Raw genomic sequence first — 20,955 nt, forward strand, 5'->3', positions numbered from 1 at the left:
AGCTTTAAAATATGCCTTTTTATAAGAGCCCAACTAATTTGAAGTCTCCCGGCTTAACTTTTCCTGTTGTTATTTTGCAAGTAATATATGTAATTCCCATATCCAGAATAAAGGCCCAGCCAGATTTTTCCATCATCTGCAATAAAAGCTTTTCAGACCTAATCAGCTCCTCAGAGACAACCATTGTTTTCAGCAAATCCCAACATTGTCAAATTAATATGAATGATGTGAGGATCCAGCTGGAAAGACCCAGCACCTGTGTGGGATTTCTCTGCAGATAAGGCAAATTCTAATTTTCCCAGGAGCAGAAGAGCAGCTTTGGGGGAAGGAGGAGGAGCTGGGAATGGTGGCAGTGGAGGTGGGCTCTCCATTTCAACAAACAAGTGTTAAGTTAGGTGAAACACAAGAGGGTAAAAGACACCTGGGACATTGTTTTCTGTGTGTATTTCCTAAATTATTTCAACATTTATAGCATATAGGGGTAATAGTGGGCTTTTACTATTAAATTAATCCAACAGAACTTCATTTATTGGAGATGAAAGCATCTCTTGGTTGTATTTTAAAAAATCCTCCCAGCAAACCTTTACACACTGAGTTATTTACAACTCTGTGTATCTTCCATGTTGGAATGTGTATCTATATGAACAAATCTGATGGTGAAAATGTGGGAGTGTCATAATTTAACTAGTGCCTAAAACCTTAGGCAATCATTAGAATGTACTGTTGATGAGAATATGGGTTTTGCTGCAAAAACACCATAAATTTCTGATTATTATGAAGAGTTGCTCAGTAAAAACAGAAATAATTTATGTCAGAGTCAAGCACTTCCTCTGAGATACTTTGTAATGTTTTTATTTCAACCTGGAGATTTCAAAGTGGTCAAAACCTCTTGGCCTGAAGGCATCAGAGACCTCTGATAGTTATTCTTCAGGTCCTTGGTGAAATGTCAATTAAAACATAAACCCCAGAGCTTTTCTCTAAAGGCCACAGCAAGATTTGCAGGGCTGTTTTGAGTAAATGTCACTTTAAATTCTTACCAGTTGCTCCCTTCTTTTCTAGTTTTAATTCTCTTTTTATTTGCAGCGACTGAGAATGTAAATTATGTTTTAATAGCTACTTTTACATGTGTTATAAATTTGAAACACTCTTCTGGTCATTGAAATTTGGGAAGTTTTGCCTGAAAATTTTGTTTCCATGAAATCTGGTGAACCAACATTTCATCCTTTGGTTGTTTGGACCAACCAACACTAGATTTTTTTACATTTTTAAAGTAGTAACAATTTATATAAATACATACATAATTTTTCAAATTACTTGGTGTATCCTCAAGTTGCTTGCTCTGCCTTTCCTAGAGGAGCTTCTACCTAATTCCAGGTGAATCAGGAAATATTAAACAAAAAGCAACAAAACCAGACCAGAGGGAATGATGAGGATAAAATAGAACCATGGCTGCTAAGGAAAAGCTTGAAAACAGCTTCAATTCTTCTTAAATAACTGGTAAACCGTATAAGAATAAAAAGCCTTGATTTTAAGCACATTGCAACTGGAATTGTTGAGGCAGCTGAGCTTTTTGTCCATGTGAGCAATCCGTTTAATTGTGAGTTCTCCCTCACACATCAGCTGGAGCTTCCTTTCCAGAGGTGGTGTCCAGCTGCAGCTTAAGGAATTTTCCATTTATTGGGGTTTTTTAGTCCCTTGGAGTGGGTAAGTTTAAGCTGTTGGATACTGTGACCAGGACAAGTGGTGACCCTGTGCAGGGAAGCTCTGCCTGCAAAACACCCCTGGAATTCCAGGTGAGCAGGAGCACCCACACAGCCTTGGCTGGATTTGTGCTCCCAGAGCAATCCCCAGCTGGCTTTGCCTGGCTGCCCACAACGGGAACAGAAATGGGATAAAATTGAGACACAGAGAACTGGGGGAGGTGGCCCTGCCTCTGGGAGGAGTTGGAAGGAGATGATCTTCAAGGTCACTGTCCCAGGCTGCTCCAAGCCCTGTCCAACCTGGCCTTGGGCACTGCCAGGGATCCAGGAGCAGCCACAGCTGCTCTGGGCACCCTGTGCCAGGGCCTGCCCACCCTGCCAGGGAACAATTCCTTCCCAATATCCCATCCATCCCTTCCCTCTGGCAGTGGGAAGCTATCTCTCCTTGTCCTGTCCCTCCATCCCTTGGAAACAGCCTGTCTCCATGTTTCCTGTAGTCCCTTCAGGCCCTGCAAGGCCACAATTTGTTCACCCCAAAGCTTCTCCTCTCCAGGCTGAACACCCCCAGCTCTCCCAGCCTTTCCTCCAACAGAGCTGCTCCATCCCTCTGCTCATCCTGGTGCCTCCCCTGGGCTCTTTCCAACAATTCCATGACTTTTCTATGTTGGAGGCACCAGAACTGTGCACAGAATTCCAGGTGGGATCTCACCTAAGCAGTGTAAAGGGGGAGAAGCACCTCTATGAAAATATTTCCTTTCAAGTCCTGCTTTGCTTTACTTAACACAAATGTGCTCAGATTTGGGCTCTTTTAGATATTTCCCAGCCCTTTCAGGGTAAGATTCCAAAGCCTGGAAAAAGCCAGTGGCTGGCTCAGTCACTTGCATTTCTGGATGCTCCTGGCACAGGCTCCAGCCTCCCAGGCAGCACCCACTGCCAACCATCTCTTTTTTGGGCATTTAGATCATCCTTTGTAGCTGAAAAATCGTCAGCCTGGATTAGTGTTGGATAAATCCCTTGGAGACAAGGAGAGTTTTCTTCCTGGTGAACATTTTGTGCCTCACTGAAGTGGCCTGGTAATGAGAGATGAAAAAATGGTTCTGAGTGGTCTCAAAGCTCTTAATCCTCCAAAAATGTGCACAGGAGAGCACCAGGAGGTGTTTGATAAATGCTCAGTTTATTTATCGGATAAGATTCCCAGGACTGACATAAAAAGAAGTGTTTGTTTTTCCTGTATATCCCTTCTTTGATATGGCTTATCACTGTAAAACCTGGGATATTTCTGCCATGGGCAATTCCCTTCCGTATCCTGCCTTTTTTTGATTGGAAATGTTAGTAGAAACAGATGCAGAACACTAATTTTAACGAGCAGCAGCTTCCAGAGCTCCAGAACATCCCATTTAATGCTTTATCCATTCTCCTAACACCTCCTGAGGCTTTCCTTCAGTGGAGCCCTTTTGTCAAATTGGGAGTAATTCTCCTTTTTGTCTTCCATGCACTCACTAAAAGTAACAGGCTATGAGATATTCAATTAAAGATTTCATAGCATTTTAATTGGAGGTAAAACCATTTTCAGGCTGGCCAGACCTTGATCTTTTAAAAGCTCTTCCTGTGGAATTTCAGTGGTTGCTGGAGATCACGATATGGGACACATGCTGCAAATTCCAGGAGTTCCTCAAGTAATTTTATCTCAAGGCTTTAAAAGTTGATGGGGTTTTTTGTGTTCAGCTTGTAAATTCAGAATTTCCAGCTTCAGCAATTCAGAATTTCAGGTCCTCTTGTTGAGTTTCCTACTAACGAGTAAAATCCTTCAAATTTTATGGTTTATATGAATAAAATTAGGGTGAATTTGCATGAGTGCACTATTCACAGCTCTGAGCTGGTGTAAGACTCACCAAACTCATTCACTTGCCCTGGCTGTCCCATCTTCCATGGTTGCTTTGAGTAAGTTACAAAATCCGTAAATCTGGGGGATTGGCACCACTGTCTAATTTTTTTTCCATGGAACTAGCTTTACAAAACTGTCCTTGTTGAACTCCTTATTATACAAATTACTCAGATTTGAGTTGAAATCTACATATGGAGATAATATATGGAGGTTTATCTGGGAAATAACTCTGTGTTCATGACTGTTGCCATTCCATACTGGTCCTTAGCGGTGAAATCCAGGCACACTTGGAATCTTTACCTGTCAACTTCAAATGAAAGCAAAATTCATTTTTCTCTATTCTTTCCTTGGCCAAGAAATTTTGTGTCTGTTACCAGTTTGAATCCCAGAATGGTTTGGGTTGGGAGGGACCTTAAAGTTCCCTCACCCCGTGCCACCCCATCCCACGATCAGGGACACCTTTAAGCACTGGAAGAAGCCTTAAGGTCTCCCTGGAGACCTCCAGCCTGGACATTCCCAATTGTCTCCTCCTGTCTTCCTAGGAGAGGTGTTCCAGTCTTCCTCTCCTGGAGAGTAGAAGTAACAATTCCTAGCTTCTTCTTGAGTTGCTTGCAGAAACACACATGAAAACCTCCAACAATCCTGGTGTTTCCCTTTTCCTCATTTTCTCTGGCTTTATTCCATCACAGTTTTCCTTCTGGGAGTTATCTGGACAGGGCATGTGTGCATGGTGCAAGGCCCCTTTTCCAGGGACAGCCTCACCAGTACCAGGGACATGTTTGTAGCTGTCACCTGTGTCAGAAATAAATAGCATTTTCCCTGAGCAAATGGAATTTGAAGGAATCATGCAGCCATGGAAGAAATAATTGGAGCTGGATGAGCTTTTTTTAGAGTTTTATGTTAGTCCTGAATCTCAGGGAAACTTTGGAGAGAATGATTGTGGTTCCTGCCAAGCACAATCCTTGCTCTGTGGTTTATTTGGGAATATTATCAGCTAGATTCAAGTTTTGCTGCAGACATAATAATGCATCTAAATTAATTTAGAACAGAGGCAAAAGATGATTAATATTTCAGATAATTAAAACTTGCTTCTAAATAGATTTCCCTGGGAAATCTCTCTGGAGATTTTTCTAATTACATCAGTGCCAAAATGCCATAAATAAAAAATAAATCCCGGTTTTGTTATTTTTCTGAAGTGACAGGAGAAAAGTGTACTTGATAATCACATCAGGAACAACAATAACCTGATGAGATTTTTGTTTATTTAATCACAAATTACCTGGTGTGAGGAGCTTTAATGATGATGAGGATTCTTAGTCTTCCAAGCAAGTTTAAGGCCATTACTCTGAGCCCAAATAGCCTGGATTTCAGCAGGTAATTTGCTCTTAATTATAACATTGAAGAAAAATGACTGAAGCAGGGAATGCCAGGGGGAAAGTTGATAATGAACTCTGCTATGCCATGATCCCAGAAATTTCTCACTTTTTCCAGGATTTGCCCTCTGTAGCATGTGTGAAGTGCTTTTAGCTATGAACACAATCATTTATTAATTTGCTAACCACTCGAACATGCCTGGCAGACACATTTAGGATGATTAAAGTTGCTGATGGCCTCATAAACCCTGCCCAGGCTGGAATTCCTTGGAGAGCTCCAAGAGGCAACACTCAAATGACTTCTGTTGGATCAGCAAAACATCGATAGCATTTAGCGAGCTCAAATCACTTTTGTAGCCATTTCCATTGCTGTTTACAAAGGAAATGTTCTGTTTCCATGTAGTTTCTGGCTGGCATGGGACATGGAATATATTCCCAATCCCAACAAAGCACATTATTGAATATAGGTAAAAATCAGCCATCCACCATTAATGATATTTTGGCTATTTAAACACAACATAAAGGTCAAAGCCTGATCTGAGCTTGAGACTCAGAGGCATTCAGAAAATTAAATAATGCTGTTGCTAGGACAGAAGTGTTTCTCTGAATCTACTCCCAAATATATTTAGCAAATAATTTAGTTGAAATTTTGTAAAATGTCCCAAATCTCTGTGTATCCAGACTTTGGAGTACTGGAAAACCATTATTCAGACATTAGTGTGCAAAGAGGGAATCTGTGCTAGACCCCCTAGTGTGGATGAAGAGGCAGATGAGACATCCTGCAAGTAGCTGGGAGAAGTCTTCCCAGTGCAAACTCTGGTTCTCATGAGGGACTTCCACCTACCAGGTGTCTGCTGGAAATGAAACCCTGCAGAGACAAAACCCTACAGGAGACGCAGAGAGAAAACATCCAGGAAATCCAGTTCCCTGGAGTGTACAGAAAGAAAAGGGCCGAAGCCCAGCTAGAACTTCTCTGACTACAGCCATAAAAGACCATAAAAATGTTTCCATAAAGGTATCAGCCACAAGAAGTGGGCTAAGGATAATCTCCATAATTTATTGGATGCCCGCAGATCCAGGGCAGTGCCCATCCCCTGGGCTGGCACCTCAAATCCTGGGGTCACTTCTGGGCTCCTCCTGGCCAGAGAGCCCTGGAGACATGGGGACAGTTTGTGACACACCCAGGGGTGCATGGGCTTGGTTCTTGTCATCAAAGCAGGTGCTGAACTGTGGGGAGGGTTCCTTATGGAGCGGCTTAAAATCCATCTGCAAAACAGCATTTTCTTTAACCACTGATAAGTTTCTTAAAATTTAAATGAGTTTTATACCAAGTCCAAATATTTTTGAAAGGTTAAGCCGTGCCCATCTTGTGTTTAAAAATTTCAGTTTTTATAAAACACTTCTGCGTTTAAGTAGGTGGGGTTTCAGCCCTTTTCTTTCCAAATCTCTGGTGACTTTTCCACCTGGACCTCTCAGGTGTCATGGAAGGTATTTAGAGGGGATTGAAGGGGTTGCTCAGGTTTGAGGAAGACAAACAGCAAGTTTTACTTGTGATGGCTTTACCTATGTTACATTTTAATCCTTCAGGAGGTGTGTAAAGCCCCCAAAATACCCAATTTGCCTCTTTTTGCATTCCAGGGCACCCCAGCAAGTCGGGTTCGCTACAAGGTGGACGTTGTCCAGTTTCCCTACAGTGCCAGCATTTTTGATGTGGAGGAAAACTCTGGACGTGTCATCACCCGAGTGAACCTCAATGAAGAGCCCAGCACAGTGTTCAAGGTACAAATTCAGCTGCAGTGCCACAAAATGTTCCCTGGATTTACTGGGACTCCTTTCACCATCGTGGTTCTCCTTTGCTTTTTCTGCTGCATAGAATGATTCCAGAATCATTAAGGTTGGCAAAGACCTCCAAGATCAAATCCAACCTTTCATCGGATTTCCATGCAAAATTTCAATTCCGTTTGTTCTTTTGTTTCCATCTTTTTCTCCTGGCATGTGTTTTGTGCCTTTGTGATTTCAGGGATGTCTTGAAGAGATGTGGTTGTTGCACCTGCTGGGAGGGTGGGGAAAACAGGGAGGTAGCTTTGGGAACTCTCATTTTTCCTAAGTTCACTTTCAACAGGGCTTTTGGGGAGAACTTTGTAAGAAAAGCTAGGTGTCTTGTAAATGAAGTTACTGCACACTGGGTAGTTCAGGAGTTTCTGTTCACAAGTGTTTTAATGTAAAAACATTGATTTTAAGGAAACCTAAATTCCCATTTTGTTGTCACTGGTCCTAAAGAGTCAGGGGTGAATTAGTGTGGATTAAGGTGTGATTTTAACCTAAATCAGTAGAGCATCTGCCCTTTAAGATCCATGAAGGAAGGGGGTAGTAAAAAATGAAAAATAGAAGTGGGTCACTAGGGAAAAAAATAATCTCCATATCTTGGGATGGATATAATTTCCCTACTTGGAAACTTCCTTATACTCATTAATGTGTTTTTTGGTTTTTTTCTTGTTTCAGTTATTTATTTCTGAAATGAGGGTTAAAGAGAGGTTTATTTTCTTACCTTCCGCTATGAGGAATAAAGCTGTCCACTGTTTTCCACTCCTGAGTGTCCCATCAAGGGCTACTTAGTCCCTGGTTTAGGACAGTGCTAATTTAAGTCCTTTTAAGTTTCTAATTAATATAATAAAACCCAAGGGGGAAGAGGATTTTTCTTGCTTAACATCACCAGAGTGGAACTTTTCTGTTGCTGCATTTGCTGGTTTTACTTCTTAGTATTTCTTTTGTGGGGCTGTTTTCTAAAACTGGGATCTATTCCACACTGTTTCATATTAGGGCAGTAAATAGGACATTCAGCAGGGAATTACTTTTCAGAAAATGTGGATTCTTAGGAAAAAAGCACAGAGAAGACTCCAGAAATCAGTGATGGGAACACTCGGAGTTGGTTTTTGCTTCAAGACCACTGGGCTTGTGTCTGCTGCTGAATCCTCTGGGAATTTTTCCAGTCATTATTTAACATCTGGATAATTTCTGCAATTATATGTTGCACTGGTGACTTTCCTGATATACTGGCTGGAAAAAAAAAGGATTATTCTGGAATAGCTTGGACTGACAGAAATTAATTGAAAATGTTCTGCTAGAATGAGGTGCAGACCCGCCTCATATAGCAACCTCCAGAAATAAGGAAAAAATTTAGGGAGAAAACTGGAAAAATGCCCATTGCTCCATCTTCAGTGGGCTGGAGTCCACACACAAGCACATTTCATGTGAAAGCTAAAAACAAATGAACCTTCTGTGCCAGCACAAAATCACAGATTAAATCAACAAATAGACATGAGAAAATATTTTTTTAAATAAAAATATTAATAAGAGGCCTCATTTAAGAGAAGGTAATTTGGTCTTGTCCAAGTTTGAGCTTAGAGCATCTCTTTTCTGCAGAGGACTTTTTGGAGGGGGGTGGGAAGTAATGTTATTTTTTTGTTCTAATGTGAGCTTTTTCTAGATATCAATGTCAGCAACAGATGATTCTCACCCAGGGCTTTTCCTGTCTGTTTTATTGGGATTTACAGAATCCCAGAATCATTGTGGTTGGAAAAACCCTCCAGGATCTTTGAGTCACAACCTGTGACCAATCCCTGCCAGAGCGCTGAGTGCCACATCCAACGGTTTCTTGGACACCTCCAGAGATGGGGACTCCACACCTCCCTGAGCAGCCCATTCCAATGTTTAACAACCCTTTCCAGAAATAAAATTCCTCCAGTTCACTGTGTTTCTGTAAATTTTCCAGCAGAGGTTCAGCCTGGGGATGGCTGTCACCTTTTCCCTCTGTGTTTTGTTCTTATGCCCCATGTGACTTGCAGCACAAGAAAATGACCTCTGATTTTTTAGACCCTGCAAGTACCAGAACTGCTGGAAGGCAGGGTGAAAAATGTTCTTTTGTGTAGTCAGAGCCTGATTTTCTGTGTTGTTTGTAGCTGGTGGTCATTGCCTACGATGATGGGGACCCAGTGAAGTTCAACACCACCACAGTGGAAATTGCGGTGCTGCAGCCCTCAGTCATCCCACGCTTCACACAGGATGAATACAGGTAAAGAGTTCATTCTTTCACCCTAAAACTGGTATTTTTAAAGTCAAAATGAAGTCCTGTTTGAAGGCTAGTCTGAAACAGAGCTACAGAAATACTCTGTTGTGGTGGAATTTTACTGTCTGAGCAGGTTGTCACCAGCTGGAAAGATCTGGGCTGATGGTGATGGTGAGGGAAGGTTTGCTTGAAATTTTCCCCTTAGAAGTTGTTGAAAATGTCAGTTGGATAAACAAATTTCATGTGGTGGAACTGGGACTGGGATCACCAGGGCTCTGGGTTAAGTTTCCTGGGTGTGTTTTGACCCTCTACACCATTTTTTTGAGGCATTTTTTGGTCCTCTACACCATTTTTGTGACGTGTGGGAGAACTCAGACTTGACCTCTTCAATGTTAGAAGTGCAGGTGATGGTAATTATCACCACAGAGACATGATTTCGTAAATTTACTCTCTGACAATTCAATACCATCGACCTCAGTGTCTTAAAATTGATCAAAAGCAAACCAAAAAGTGGGCTGATTAATTAGTTAAATTTTGTATCAGAAAATGTGTTCATGAATTTAACATCAATGCAATAACAGGAAGGGCAAGCAGCTTCAAGATATCAAGAAGTTGCAATGTGTTCTCTCTATGCCACTGTAGTGATATAATCAGCAGCAGAATGTAGTGGGGTTTGTACAGGTATTTCCAAATCCAAGGACTGCAGGCAATCAGAAAGCAGAAACTGAACATAAATTGTCTTCAGTAAGCCCTAAAGGATGGTCTTGTTCAGCTATTTAAAGGAGTTTAGACAAAAATTCATTATCTGTGCTGTATTTGTCCTCATGATTGGAGTATTAGCGTATTTCCCACTTAAAGAAATGAAAAACAGCAAAAACATGCCTCTCTTCTCCTAATTTTGTATTTAACTTGGAACAAATGTGAAATCTGAAGGAGCAGTGCAAAATAACAAACTTTCCATTTGATAATAATCCTTTGCTGAAGGATTTTTCTTGAGAGAGAAATTGTTCCTGCTGCTCCCTGCAGTTCCTTAGGTACCTCCAGAGGTGTGCAGTGTTTGCTGCATTACTTTGGGCAATGTAGCAAATAAAAACATGTCCAGTTAGGACTGGAATTTCAAATCAGGGCAGGCAGGTGTCTGTTTGAGCAAACTTGCTGTGGAGCAAGTCCAGAGAGGCCTTAGAGATTCCTGAGGGGACTGGAGCAGCTTCCCTCTGGAGCCAGGCTGGGAGAGCTAGGAATGCTCAGCCTGGAGAAGGGAGGGGTGTGTGGAGACCTCACAGCTCCTTCCAGGGCCTGAAGTGGCTACAGAGAAGGTGGAGAGGAAACCTGCATCAGGAACTGGAGGGACAGGACACAGCGAATGGGTTCAGATTGACAGAGGGCAGGGATAGATGGGATATATTGGGCAGGCCCTGGCACAGGGTGCTCAGAGCAGCTGTGGCTGCCCCTGGATCCCTGGCAGTGCCCAAGGCCAGGCTGGACAGGGCTTGGAGCAGCCTGGGACAGTGGAAGGTGTCCCTGCCCATGGCAGGGGTGGCACTGGTTGGGCTTTGAGATCCTTTCCAACCCAAACCACTCTGGGGTTGTGAGATTCCTAAACCTGCCTTAAGCCTCAGTTCTATCCCAGGAGCTGAGAATATTTTTTCACTACAGTGAAGAGCTCTTGCAGTGCAAAGTGACTTGTAGCCCATAATACCTTTTGATGACAACACCTGAATAAGCCAGGTTGTCTTTGTGTCCCTGTGAACTCTTCAGGATTATCTCGACAGCCTGGTTTCCCTTTCCAAAGCACAGCTCCATTCCTGGGAAGTTCTTTGCACAGTGCTAAGAAGCTCTTTTGGGGACAGCAAAGGCATTTGTTTATTTTCCTCAACGTTGAAAATGAAATTAAAACAACCCCCAAAGTTTCTGATTCAGCTCCGAGACTCTCAAATATTCGGGAGCAGGGCTAGTGTTGATTCCTAAGGTTTTCAGGGACTGCCACACTCTGCAAGCTGTGCTTTGTTTGGTTTGTTGACAGTGATGCAAGCTGGAACTGGCAGGTGTCACAGGACCTCATTTTCCTTCCTCATTTTCCATGGTCCAGTGCCATGGGATATCTTTAGGGTGGAATGCAGCACAAAGCAATGGTGCCCCTTGCAAAACAAAAAACTGCTGGATGTGGGTGCTTGAATTTCAGATGGATTGAGAATTAGTGGCTTTAGAGTGGATTAGTATTGATCTTTGCTTGTCTAATTAGCATAATCTGGGTGATTCCAGCACTGTTCTTGAGCTGGTTTACAAACTTCCTTCCTGTGTATTTAGGGAAAGGTCAGAGTTGAACAGTTTTACAGCATAAAGCTGCAGCCTATGCTACAAAATCAAAAATAAATACAAAATAGAGAGAGAGCAGATGGCATGAGCAGAAAGGGAGATGAAAGTGCTACTCTGCCTTGAGCTGACCTGCAGAGCCTGGCAGCTCTGCCAAAGGAACACCAGCACTTCTTGGAGCCCTCTTCACACCCAGGGAGACTTTGATTGATCATTATCCGTGTTCAGAGTGACTTCCAGAGGAGACACCAGTCAAATGGATGAAGGCAGAGTGGTATTTATTCACTGGCTCTCCCTCTGCATTATTGCATCATTTAGGGCAAATTAATTGGTCTCTCTCCCCCACCTTCTTTGTTTGGATTGTAGGTGATTCTGGAGACTTCTAAACACTGCTGAGCTGTCCACATTGAACAGCAAAGGGCAGCTGAGGGCTCTGAGATACAGAAAATATAGAATGGAATAGTTGATTTAGGATAAGCGGGGGATAAAATATAGTTCCTTCCTAATGGCTTGTGAGAGGTCCCCCCTTAAAGTCCATCAGAGGGGATCTTCTTCATCCTTGGCTTCTCTGGAGGGGACAAGAGGAGGCCAGGTGGGATTTGGGATGTTCCTCACCCCCTCCCTCTGAGACGTTTCACTCCCTCTGAGAATCAGAGCAGCAGCAGAGCAATCTTCTCACTCTCTTCAGCTGCCTGGAAAAAGGTTGGAGCCAGGGTGGGGTCAGGCTGTGCTGCCAGGGAACAGGGACAGGAGAAGGGGAAAGGGCCTCAAGCTGGGCCAGGGGAGGCTCAGCTTGGACAGCAGCAGGAATTTCTGCATGGAAATGATGCTCATGCCTTGGCAGGGCTGCCCAGGGCAAGGGTGGACTCACCATCCTTGGAAGAGCTCACACAGGTGTGGATGTGGCCCTTGGGGACGTGGTTGGTGGGGAACAGGGTGCTGCTGAGTTCCCAGCTGGACACGATGGCCTTTGAGGGCTTTTCCAACCCCAATGACTCTGTGGTCAGCCCTGTATGGTGCCAGTGCTCCAGCTGGATCTTCCCTGAGGAGCCCAGGAGCTGAGCTGCATTAGCAGTGTGGATCCTTGTGTGTCCTTGCCATGGATGTTAAGGATTACTGAGGGAGCTGATGGCAGCAGTGCCTGACAAACAAAGTGGTTTCCAAGCCAGCCATTGTTCCACGAAAACACAGTGCAGAGAAAAGAGGCAAAAATCCCAAAGAATCAAAGTGCTGGGGCATGTGGACATTCAGTTGGAGATGGCTGGACCGCCTCAGTGCCCAGCTGACCTTTGGTACCAGGGAAGGACATGGCTGATGCTGCTTTTGTCACCACATCTCCCTCAGGGTGTTGGCTATCAGTCAGATTCCAGGGGTATTCTACAGAACTGGTGGAAACATGGACACGTCCAGTGTCTCCAGCCCCTGTGACAGCCTGGAGAGTGGGTTGGTGGGGGACAGGGAGATTTTTTACAACCCTGCCCCAAACAGGGTGAGACAATTCACATGGTTTATTAAATGTTTGTAATGCTGGCTTTGATCTCATCCTGCTTTGTGCCAGCAAAATGGTCTCTGGATAAAAAAAAATACATGGCATTCCAGAGTGGTTTGGATTAGGAGAGACTATCTCATTCCATCCCTGCCATGGGCAGGGCCACCTTCCACTATCCCAGGCTGCTCCAAGCCCTGTCCAACATCCCTTGGATACTTCCAGCCACAGCTCCTGTGGGCAACCAAAAAAAAAAAAAAAAAGAAGGTTGAAACCCAAGAAACCAAATAAATCAATTTTTTGAGAAAATCAAATCTGCCATACAGAGCCCCTTTCCCAAGATCCTCTTTCTCTTGTCCTGACTTCACCCAGATCACCTCTGGATCAAGGATTTCATCCAGAAGTTTCCATTACTTCACAACAACTTATGGCAGCACTTTAATTTCTTAATTAACAGATATTAATTAGTAGCGCTATGAAACAGTGGAGACCAGATGTAACTGGAACCTTAGATGAATATAAAGAGGTATTTTTAGCAAGCCTGTCCTCTTTATGAGCATGTCCTCAATTTAAAACAGTAAAAGTTGAAAGGGATTTGGGTCTTTTTGGTGTTGTGTTAATTAATAAATTCCACATCCTCTGCAAGGGGAAGGTCATTGCTCATAGCTGGAGCAGGGAATGCAATGGGAACCAGGAGCAGTGTCATTGCTTCCTAATTAGTGCCTATGGGCACATTAACCAGGTGTTCAGTCATTCCAGAACAGGAAAAATGGGGAATTTTGCAAACTTACAGCTTCTGTTAGTGTTGCGTTACAGCTCCCCAGCCTGTCAGAAAAGATGTGTCCAGTTGCCCAGCAATCTGAAGTTTTATGGGGAAATATGGGAAGCTGTGAATTCCAGGCTGTAACTCGATGTAAGTGTAGTGTGGCATTTTATTTAATTTTATTTCTCTCTCAGCACCAGCACTGCTGTGGAAATGTGTTCTGCCTAAAAAGGGAGATCTCGGGATACGTGGAACTCACTCTCCCTTGGTGGAAGAGCCATCACAATTAAATCCTTCAATATTGGATTCAAATACCATCCAAGCAAAAGGATTTCACAAAGCAAAATCATGGAGCTGCATCAGGAGTCATTATTCCAAGAGATTTTTCCCAGTCCTCTGGTTTCCTGCTGTTCACTCAGTTTTCCTCATTGGGATATAGGGAATGGGGAACCCTGTGCAGTGACAGTGAGGGTAGGGGGGTGTGGCATGCCATGTTTGGAATTTCTGTAATTTGGTGCTTCCTTCAGAAAGATAGGAAAAGCATCCACAGTGCTCTGGGTTGGAGCTCAGGAATTGGACAGAGTGGTCCTTTCCAGCTTGGGATGTTCCATGGTTCTCAGTATCTGTGAATGGCTGAGGCCTTGATGAATCAGAGAATTCCAGAATGGTTTTGGCTGGAAGGGACCTTAAATCCCATCCAGTGGCACCCTTGCCATGGACAGGGACACCTTCCACTGTCCCAGGCTGCTCCAAGCCGCAATCCAACCTGGCCTAGGACACTGCCAGGATATCAATTCCACCTTAGATGCTTTTCCATCAAGCTGCTCCTGAGCTGCATTTCTTTAAACTACTGGAAGTTTCCCCTTTTTCCTCCTAGCAGAGCTCCTCAGGATTTTCCCCTGTTAGGGATAATTTTTCCCCTCAGGAATAATTTTCCCTTTCTTGTTAGAGTCCACAGGATGTTTTTATTGTCCCTCAAAATATTTTGTTTAATGCTGGTTGATTTAGAGCATCCATTTGGATTCTCCTTTTCCCAGCATATCCAGATCCTACCACTGCTTTCCCCACCTTTCCTAGGATGGAATTTACATTTTATTCAGGGAAGACCACAGGCAACCTTCTAGTTGCAGCATTTTGAGATGTGGGGGTAAAAGCAGTCAATATTTTCCTCACACTTAAGCTGGAGCTTCCAATATACATTTGGAATTTGCATCTCACATCAGTGGCAGCTTGGATTCAGGAAAATGTGTGTGATTGTCCCTTTGGAATTTCTGGTTTAGAGTTATTTTCCACTGGTACTTTATTTGGTTTGTAATAAAAAATTAGCAAATGTGGTTATAAAGTTACATTAAATTATTTCTACAGCAGGAACTGAAGCAGGATTTGCCATGGAAAAATTAGGGAGTGAGGAGTTACCAGGTGATTACAGGAGAAAGATCCTTTTTCCCCTACTTTTCTTTCTGTTAGTAGTGCTGATTGCATTGTATTAAAACTCTATGCTTCTTTATACCAAATGAAAAGGAAACTAGAACTGTAGGAATTATTTTTCAATGTAATGTTCTGGTGGGATGTTTCCTGGGGAAGAGGAAAGCTCAGGGAGCCAGATCCCAGCAGGGAAGCTGTGCTTTGAAAGGCTGAGGGCTAGATCTCCCAATACCACATTAATTTAATGTAGGAATAAATCACTTTGGGGGTGTGGATATGGAACTGAAATTATCCATAATTTTAGTACTAACCCCACTGGCATCCAGCAATGTGTTTTCCTTCCAGCCATGTTATCCTTGGAATTTATCCCATCAGTCTGACCAGTCCAAATGTGTGACTGTGCCCCACTTTGGGCTTGGTGTGCCTTTCCCCCCCCCCCCCTTTTTTTTTTCATCTGCAGAATTCTGCCAGGAATATTCCTGCCTTCGTGGCCTCAGGTTTAATTTGGGAAGATTGGAGGGTTAACATGAGCACAGAGAGGTCAGGAGAGCAAAACCTGACATTTGGGTTAAAATACAATAGGTTAAGACAGGATCACTAGAGCAGTGTTCAGACTCCCTTGTCATTTGTTCTGGAGATAAATACCATGGGGAGGTCAGAGTGCCTCCGACCAATCTGGGAATTGAGACAGAAAGGCAGGATATCAAGTCCAGGAAGGAATATGTGACACTCTGAAGATAAAACTGCTTGATAAATGAATCTAATTAAGACAAAAAAATTATTTTCCAGAAAAAAAAATATTATGATTGCCTGGGACAAGCCGTTCAGGTAGTTGATAGGAAAGCAAAAGTAAATTGATGGATTATTGCTCTAAAATATGTATAAAACTTGATAAAATGCTGGTTTATGCTCTAAAATATGTCCAGGTCTATCTTTTACTGAGCAAGCACAGGAAGCAAGGTAGTTTTTATGTGCTGGTGAAAGGGTTAAAAGAGCTGTCATGGAGATCATGGAATTCCAGACTGGTTTGGGTTGGAAGGGATCTTAAAGCCCATCCAGTGCCACCCCTGCCATGGCAGGGACACCTTCCACTGTCCCAGGCTGCTCCAAGCCCCAGTGTCCAACCTGGCCTTGGGCACTACCAGGGATCCAGGGGCAACCACAGCTGCTCTGGCTCTCTCACCACCCTAAGAATAAAAACACCCTCAATGTTAATCAGGTTGAGGTAAGCAACTTAATTAAACAGCACCATAACTTAATTTCGGAGGGGTTTTTATGAACCTCCATAAATGAAAATATAAATATATAAAAATATATTGTGTTATAATATTCTATATAAATACATATAAAATATAAAGTCCACAAAGTAGAGGCAACTGGAGTTGCTCATATGGAATCCATTCACATCCCACTATTAAGCTTCAGCTCTAAACCAATTTTCCAAATTATTATTGGGTTTGCTGGCTTGAAATTTAATTTTTTATTAAATCTCACATTCATGCTTTTGGAGATAGACAAGTTTCATGGTGAATTTAAAGCATATTGGCTATCAGGCAAATTGAAAAAGGGCTGGGAGTGATGTGTTTAGTGCAGAGAAAAAGAAGAAGTAGAAGAGTAGTGAGGAAAAGTTAAAATTTCACTTGGACTCTTCCAGTAGTTGTGCCCTGCAATCTATTTGAGACGTGCTCATTCTCCCTTTCCCACTCTGATCAAGACACAGATAATTAAGATATAGCACATTCAGTCATTTTTTTTAAAATTGTATTTATTTTCTGTGGTTTTGTGCACAAATAATATCTTTATTTTAATCCGGCTCTGCTTTGTGGTTGCTTTGTTTATTTTCTGAGGGACAAAGGCATTTTGTGGTTTCATACTCAAAGAAATCAACGAGGTCTCCCCTGGTCTCCTTCCCATCCTGGGTGCTCCCAAGATGCCATTTATTATTCCTGTGGAAAAGTTAAAATAAATCAAAGGGCCTAAATGCCACATTGCTGTGATGGTCAAGGAAAAAAATAGCATGGAAATGGATGAAATAGATTAAAGTTGTCATGGTCAAAGGGTGGTTGTGTGAGGAAAGGGAGATTAAAACTCTGGATAAAAATGAGGTGGGATAGGGATTAAAGTGGGTGTTAATTGTGGTTTATCCCTGAGATTTGTAGGATGCAGGTGGAGTATCATTTATTGCAAGGGACCTTCTCACATCCCGGAATGGGATGGATGTGGATCCTGGGCACAGGAGTTTTTGGAAAGAATCAGAAATCACAGGTTTGAGAAGGTGGGGTGTTCAGAAAGGAACCATTTCATTGAAAATGTTTCAAATATTTCAAAGCAGTGCCAAGGAAGGGAACAGAGCTGGGAAGGGGCTGGAGCCCCAGGAGGGGCTGAGGGAGCTGGGAAGGGGCTCAGCCTGGAGCAAAGGAGGCTCAGGGGGGACCTTGTGGCTCTGCACAACTCCCTGCCAGGAGGGGACAGCCAGGGGGGTCGGGCTGTGCTGCCAGGGAACAGGGACAGGAGAAGGGGAAAGGGCCTCAGGCTGGGCCAGGGGAGGCTCAGCTTGGACAGCAGCAGGAATTTCTGCATGGAAAGGGTGCTCAGGCCTTGGCAGGGGCTGCCCAGGGAGCTTTGCAGTGCCCATCCCTGGAGGTGTTGATAAACTGTGTGGATGTGGCACTTGGGTACGTGATTAGTGGTGAGCAGGGTGGTGCTGGTTGATGGCTGGACTTGATGATCTTGGAGGTCTTTTCCATCCTGAACAATTCTGGTTCCATGGAGTCAGCACTGGACCGGGAGGCAGAGACAGTCAGCACTGGGCCAATTGACAGTGACACACCAACCCCACCTAGGTGACAGTGACACATCACTGCAGCCTGGGTGACAGTGACAAACCAATCCCTTCACCCTCCCTGCCCCCCAGTGGTGTTGAGCTCACAGAAATTCTCTTCCCTTACACTCCCATGGGGGTTTTCTAATCCTTTTCTGGGTGGCTTGGGCTGGATTCTCCTGCTTTCTTCTTCCCACAAAAAAATCCAACTTTTATCATCCAGTGATGCAAAATTCTGGCATGTCAGGGCAAAAAAGCACCATTTTCCATCTGAGCCATTCAAACATTGGAAAATAAGGAATTTATTCCCTTGGAAAGGCTATTAGAGCTGGAAGCACAGGATAAAGAGCAGGATACAGAAAGTTGAATGCTCATCTTCTGCTGCTTTGTTTCTCTACAGTCCAAAGGAATGCTCTGAAGGGATGAACTGGGTGTTTTACTGCAGCTGATGCATTGCTCCTGTTGTTCCAAATCCCTGGAATTAAAGGAAGGGAATGAAATCAGTGCAATTATCATAGTGGGGAGGGGGGGCTGCTGTTCTTCCCCCTCCCTCCAGAGCAAACAGAAAGCCTCTCACTAATTATTATTGATTTACCAATCCCTTGGATTCAGCACTGGCAGAGGGAGCTATAAGGTCATCCCCACTGCAGAAATATCCTGGAATTGTGCTGGGAATGAAATGTAGGGCTTTTGTGACACTCCCACACCTTTAGAAGACAAAGAAAACAAAATTATCTACAATGCAGTATAAAAAGGGCACTTTCTGACCTCATCAAAAGAACTCGAGCTTTTAATGCTTCCAGCTTTGGAAGGTTTTTCCTCCTGTCTTTCCCCATCTTTCCCTGCCTTTTGGCATGTTTTTAATCCCTAAGATTAGCATTTGCATTGGTGAAATGAACATTAAAAAGCTTTTCATAGCAATGGTTTAAGAGCTTAATAAATTAAGGAGCAACAAGGAAATTTATTCCAATCACTGACACAGAACGGTGGGAGCAGAGGGATCTGCTCCATGCCTGTGGGTTTGAGTAAAAGGGGATTTTTCCATCAGTGAAAAAAAGAGGAGATCACTCTTATATTGCATGATCCAAAACTTAATTTCATATATTCATTATCTCTAAGTTTTTCTAGGAAGTTCAAAGCAATATTGTTTCCAAAGGAAATGTTTGTAAGGCAGACTTCATGGGAAGATTGGCCACTTCTTGGTGGGAAAAGTTTGGGTTCAATAGTTGGGATTGTGTCCTGGGGTTTGAACTTTGATATAATCATGGAATATCCTGAATTGTAAGGGACAGACAAGGATTATTGATCCCAGATTCTTGCCCTGCCCAGACACCCCAACAATCCCACCCTGTCTCTGAGAGCGTTGTCCCAGTGCTCCTGGAGCTCTGGCAGCCTCAGGGCCATGCCCATTCCCTGCCCTTAGAATGAGAAAATGGGGTGTGGGGTGGAACATTTGAAAACCACCTGGAAGATGAAAGGGGAAAGTGATAAAATAGTCATGGAATCACAGAATTATTTAGGCCTGAAAGGGCCCCCAAGATCATCCAATCAAACTGTTCCCCCAAAACTGCCAGAGCCACCACTAGACCTTGTCCCCAGGTGCCATTTGGCCTTTTGAATACCTCCATGATATTCCCTGGAAAGAAGCAGCTGTAGATTCTGTCCAGAATTTTGAAGATCAGTGCACAACTGATCTTCAGACTCAGGAGCCTCTCTGAGCAGATCCTCATCTGGTGTTTGTTATCTATCAAATGAGTGTAATTTTTAAAAATTGAAAACATCTGCATAATACATTAAAAAACCCCATCCACATTCATAGATGAATGTCAAAACTTTCTTCTAAATTTATTTTGAAGAGTTTGAAGCATTAATTCAACCACTGCTTGCCAAGAGGAATATCTGAGGAGGATGATTTGAGATGAGCTCAAGACTCTCACTTCTCCTTGTTGAAATTGTTTGGATTGCTGATTTAAAGACATCAGCTCAGAATTGGTTTGGGTTCAAAGGGCCTCCAAGCCCACCCAGTGCCACCCCTGCCATGAGCAGGGACACTTCCCACTGTCCCAGGCTGCTCCAAATCCCAATGTCCAGCCTGGCCTCGGGCACTGTCAGGGATCATGGGGCAGCCCCAGCTGCTCTGGGCACCCTGTGCCAGGGCCTGCCCACCCTTACAGAGGTTGGGTAGCATTGGGTTGCAGTTCATTTCCTGAAAAGCATCTTGGGTTTTGGTACCAAAACAGGAAAATCTTTCTGAAGAGTGGAAATTCCCATAGAGGTGACCCCAATGTGATTCCTATTTAAGGCATGGAATTTTACCCATGAATGAATTTTCTGCGTGGTTTTCTGACAGATTACTGAGTTATCTTAGTAAACGTGAATATATTCAAGATCTATTAATATATATATATATATATATAAAGTATATATATATATATAAAGTATATATATAGAAAATATCTATTTTTTCTTTTACTTCCAATTTATTAGGCTGTGGTGTTCTTGTTTCTCCTCATTATTCCCTGCTTTCCCACTTCTCAGATCCAAGAATCATTACATCTTTACATTGCCACCTCTTATCTGTTGGACTTCTCAGTGACTTTTGCATTCTCAAAGGTTAAACATTTTCCTTTTTAATATGATTTTCTCTCGTAACAGATCCTTTGGCAGGCTAATAGATGAAGGACATACTAACCTGAGGGATAAGTGTCAGTAATCTGCTGCTCAGGAATGTAACACAAATCCTTGTGTCCCACTCTGCAGGCCTCCCCCAGTGAGTGAAAGTGCCCCAAAGGGAACTGTGGTCACCGTTGTCACCGCGGCCGCCTTGAACCAGACAGTGGTGTACTCTATTGTGTCAGGGAATGAAGAGGGTAAGTGTAATAATATTTATATTAATACTAGTATTTCAGTCTTGTGCTAATGGGGAACCAGAGATCTGCAAGAAATTGTGGAGAAGTAAAGCTGCTGAGATAAATCACAGAACCATTAAGGCTGGAGAAGAACTCTCAGGTCATCGAGGGGAAATCCCACCTCATCTGGACAGGCAGGAGGAAATTCCAGGGCTGGCAGGGACTGACAAGAAACCTGGAGAGGGACTTTTTGTAAAGAATGGGTAAAAGGGAA

General features: G+C 43.2%; 1 protein-coding gene across 4 annotated transcripts in view; it reads left to right on the plus strand.

The window, feature by feature from the left end:
- The window catches only part of PCDH15 (protocadherin related 15), a 637,965-nt gene that overhangs the window by 554,414 nt on the left and 62,596 nt on the right, over positions 1–20,955 (plus strand). For all 4 annotated transcript variants that reach the window (XM_039719696.1, XM_039719693.1, XM_039719694.1 and 1 more), the window contains 3 exons: positions 6,597–6,737; positions 8,918–9,030; positions 20,593–20,702. In XM_039719696.1, the coding sequence (XP_039575630.1) occupies positions 6,597–6,737; positions 8,918–9,030; positions 20,593–20,702 (364 nt within the window). The remainder of the gene's footprint in view (positions 1–6,596; positions 6,738–8,917; positions 9,031–20,592; positions 20,703–20,955) is intronic.

Source organism: Passer montanus, unplaced genomic scaffold (genome assembly GCF_014805655.1).
Source record: "Passer montanus isolate IOZ18808 unplaced genomic scaffold, ASM1480565v1 scaffold42, whole genome shotgun sequence".
NCBI classification, from domain to species: Eukaryota; Metazoa; Chordata; class Aves; order Passeriformes; family Passeridae; genus Passer; species Passer montanus.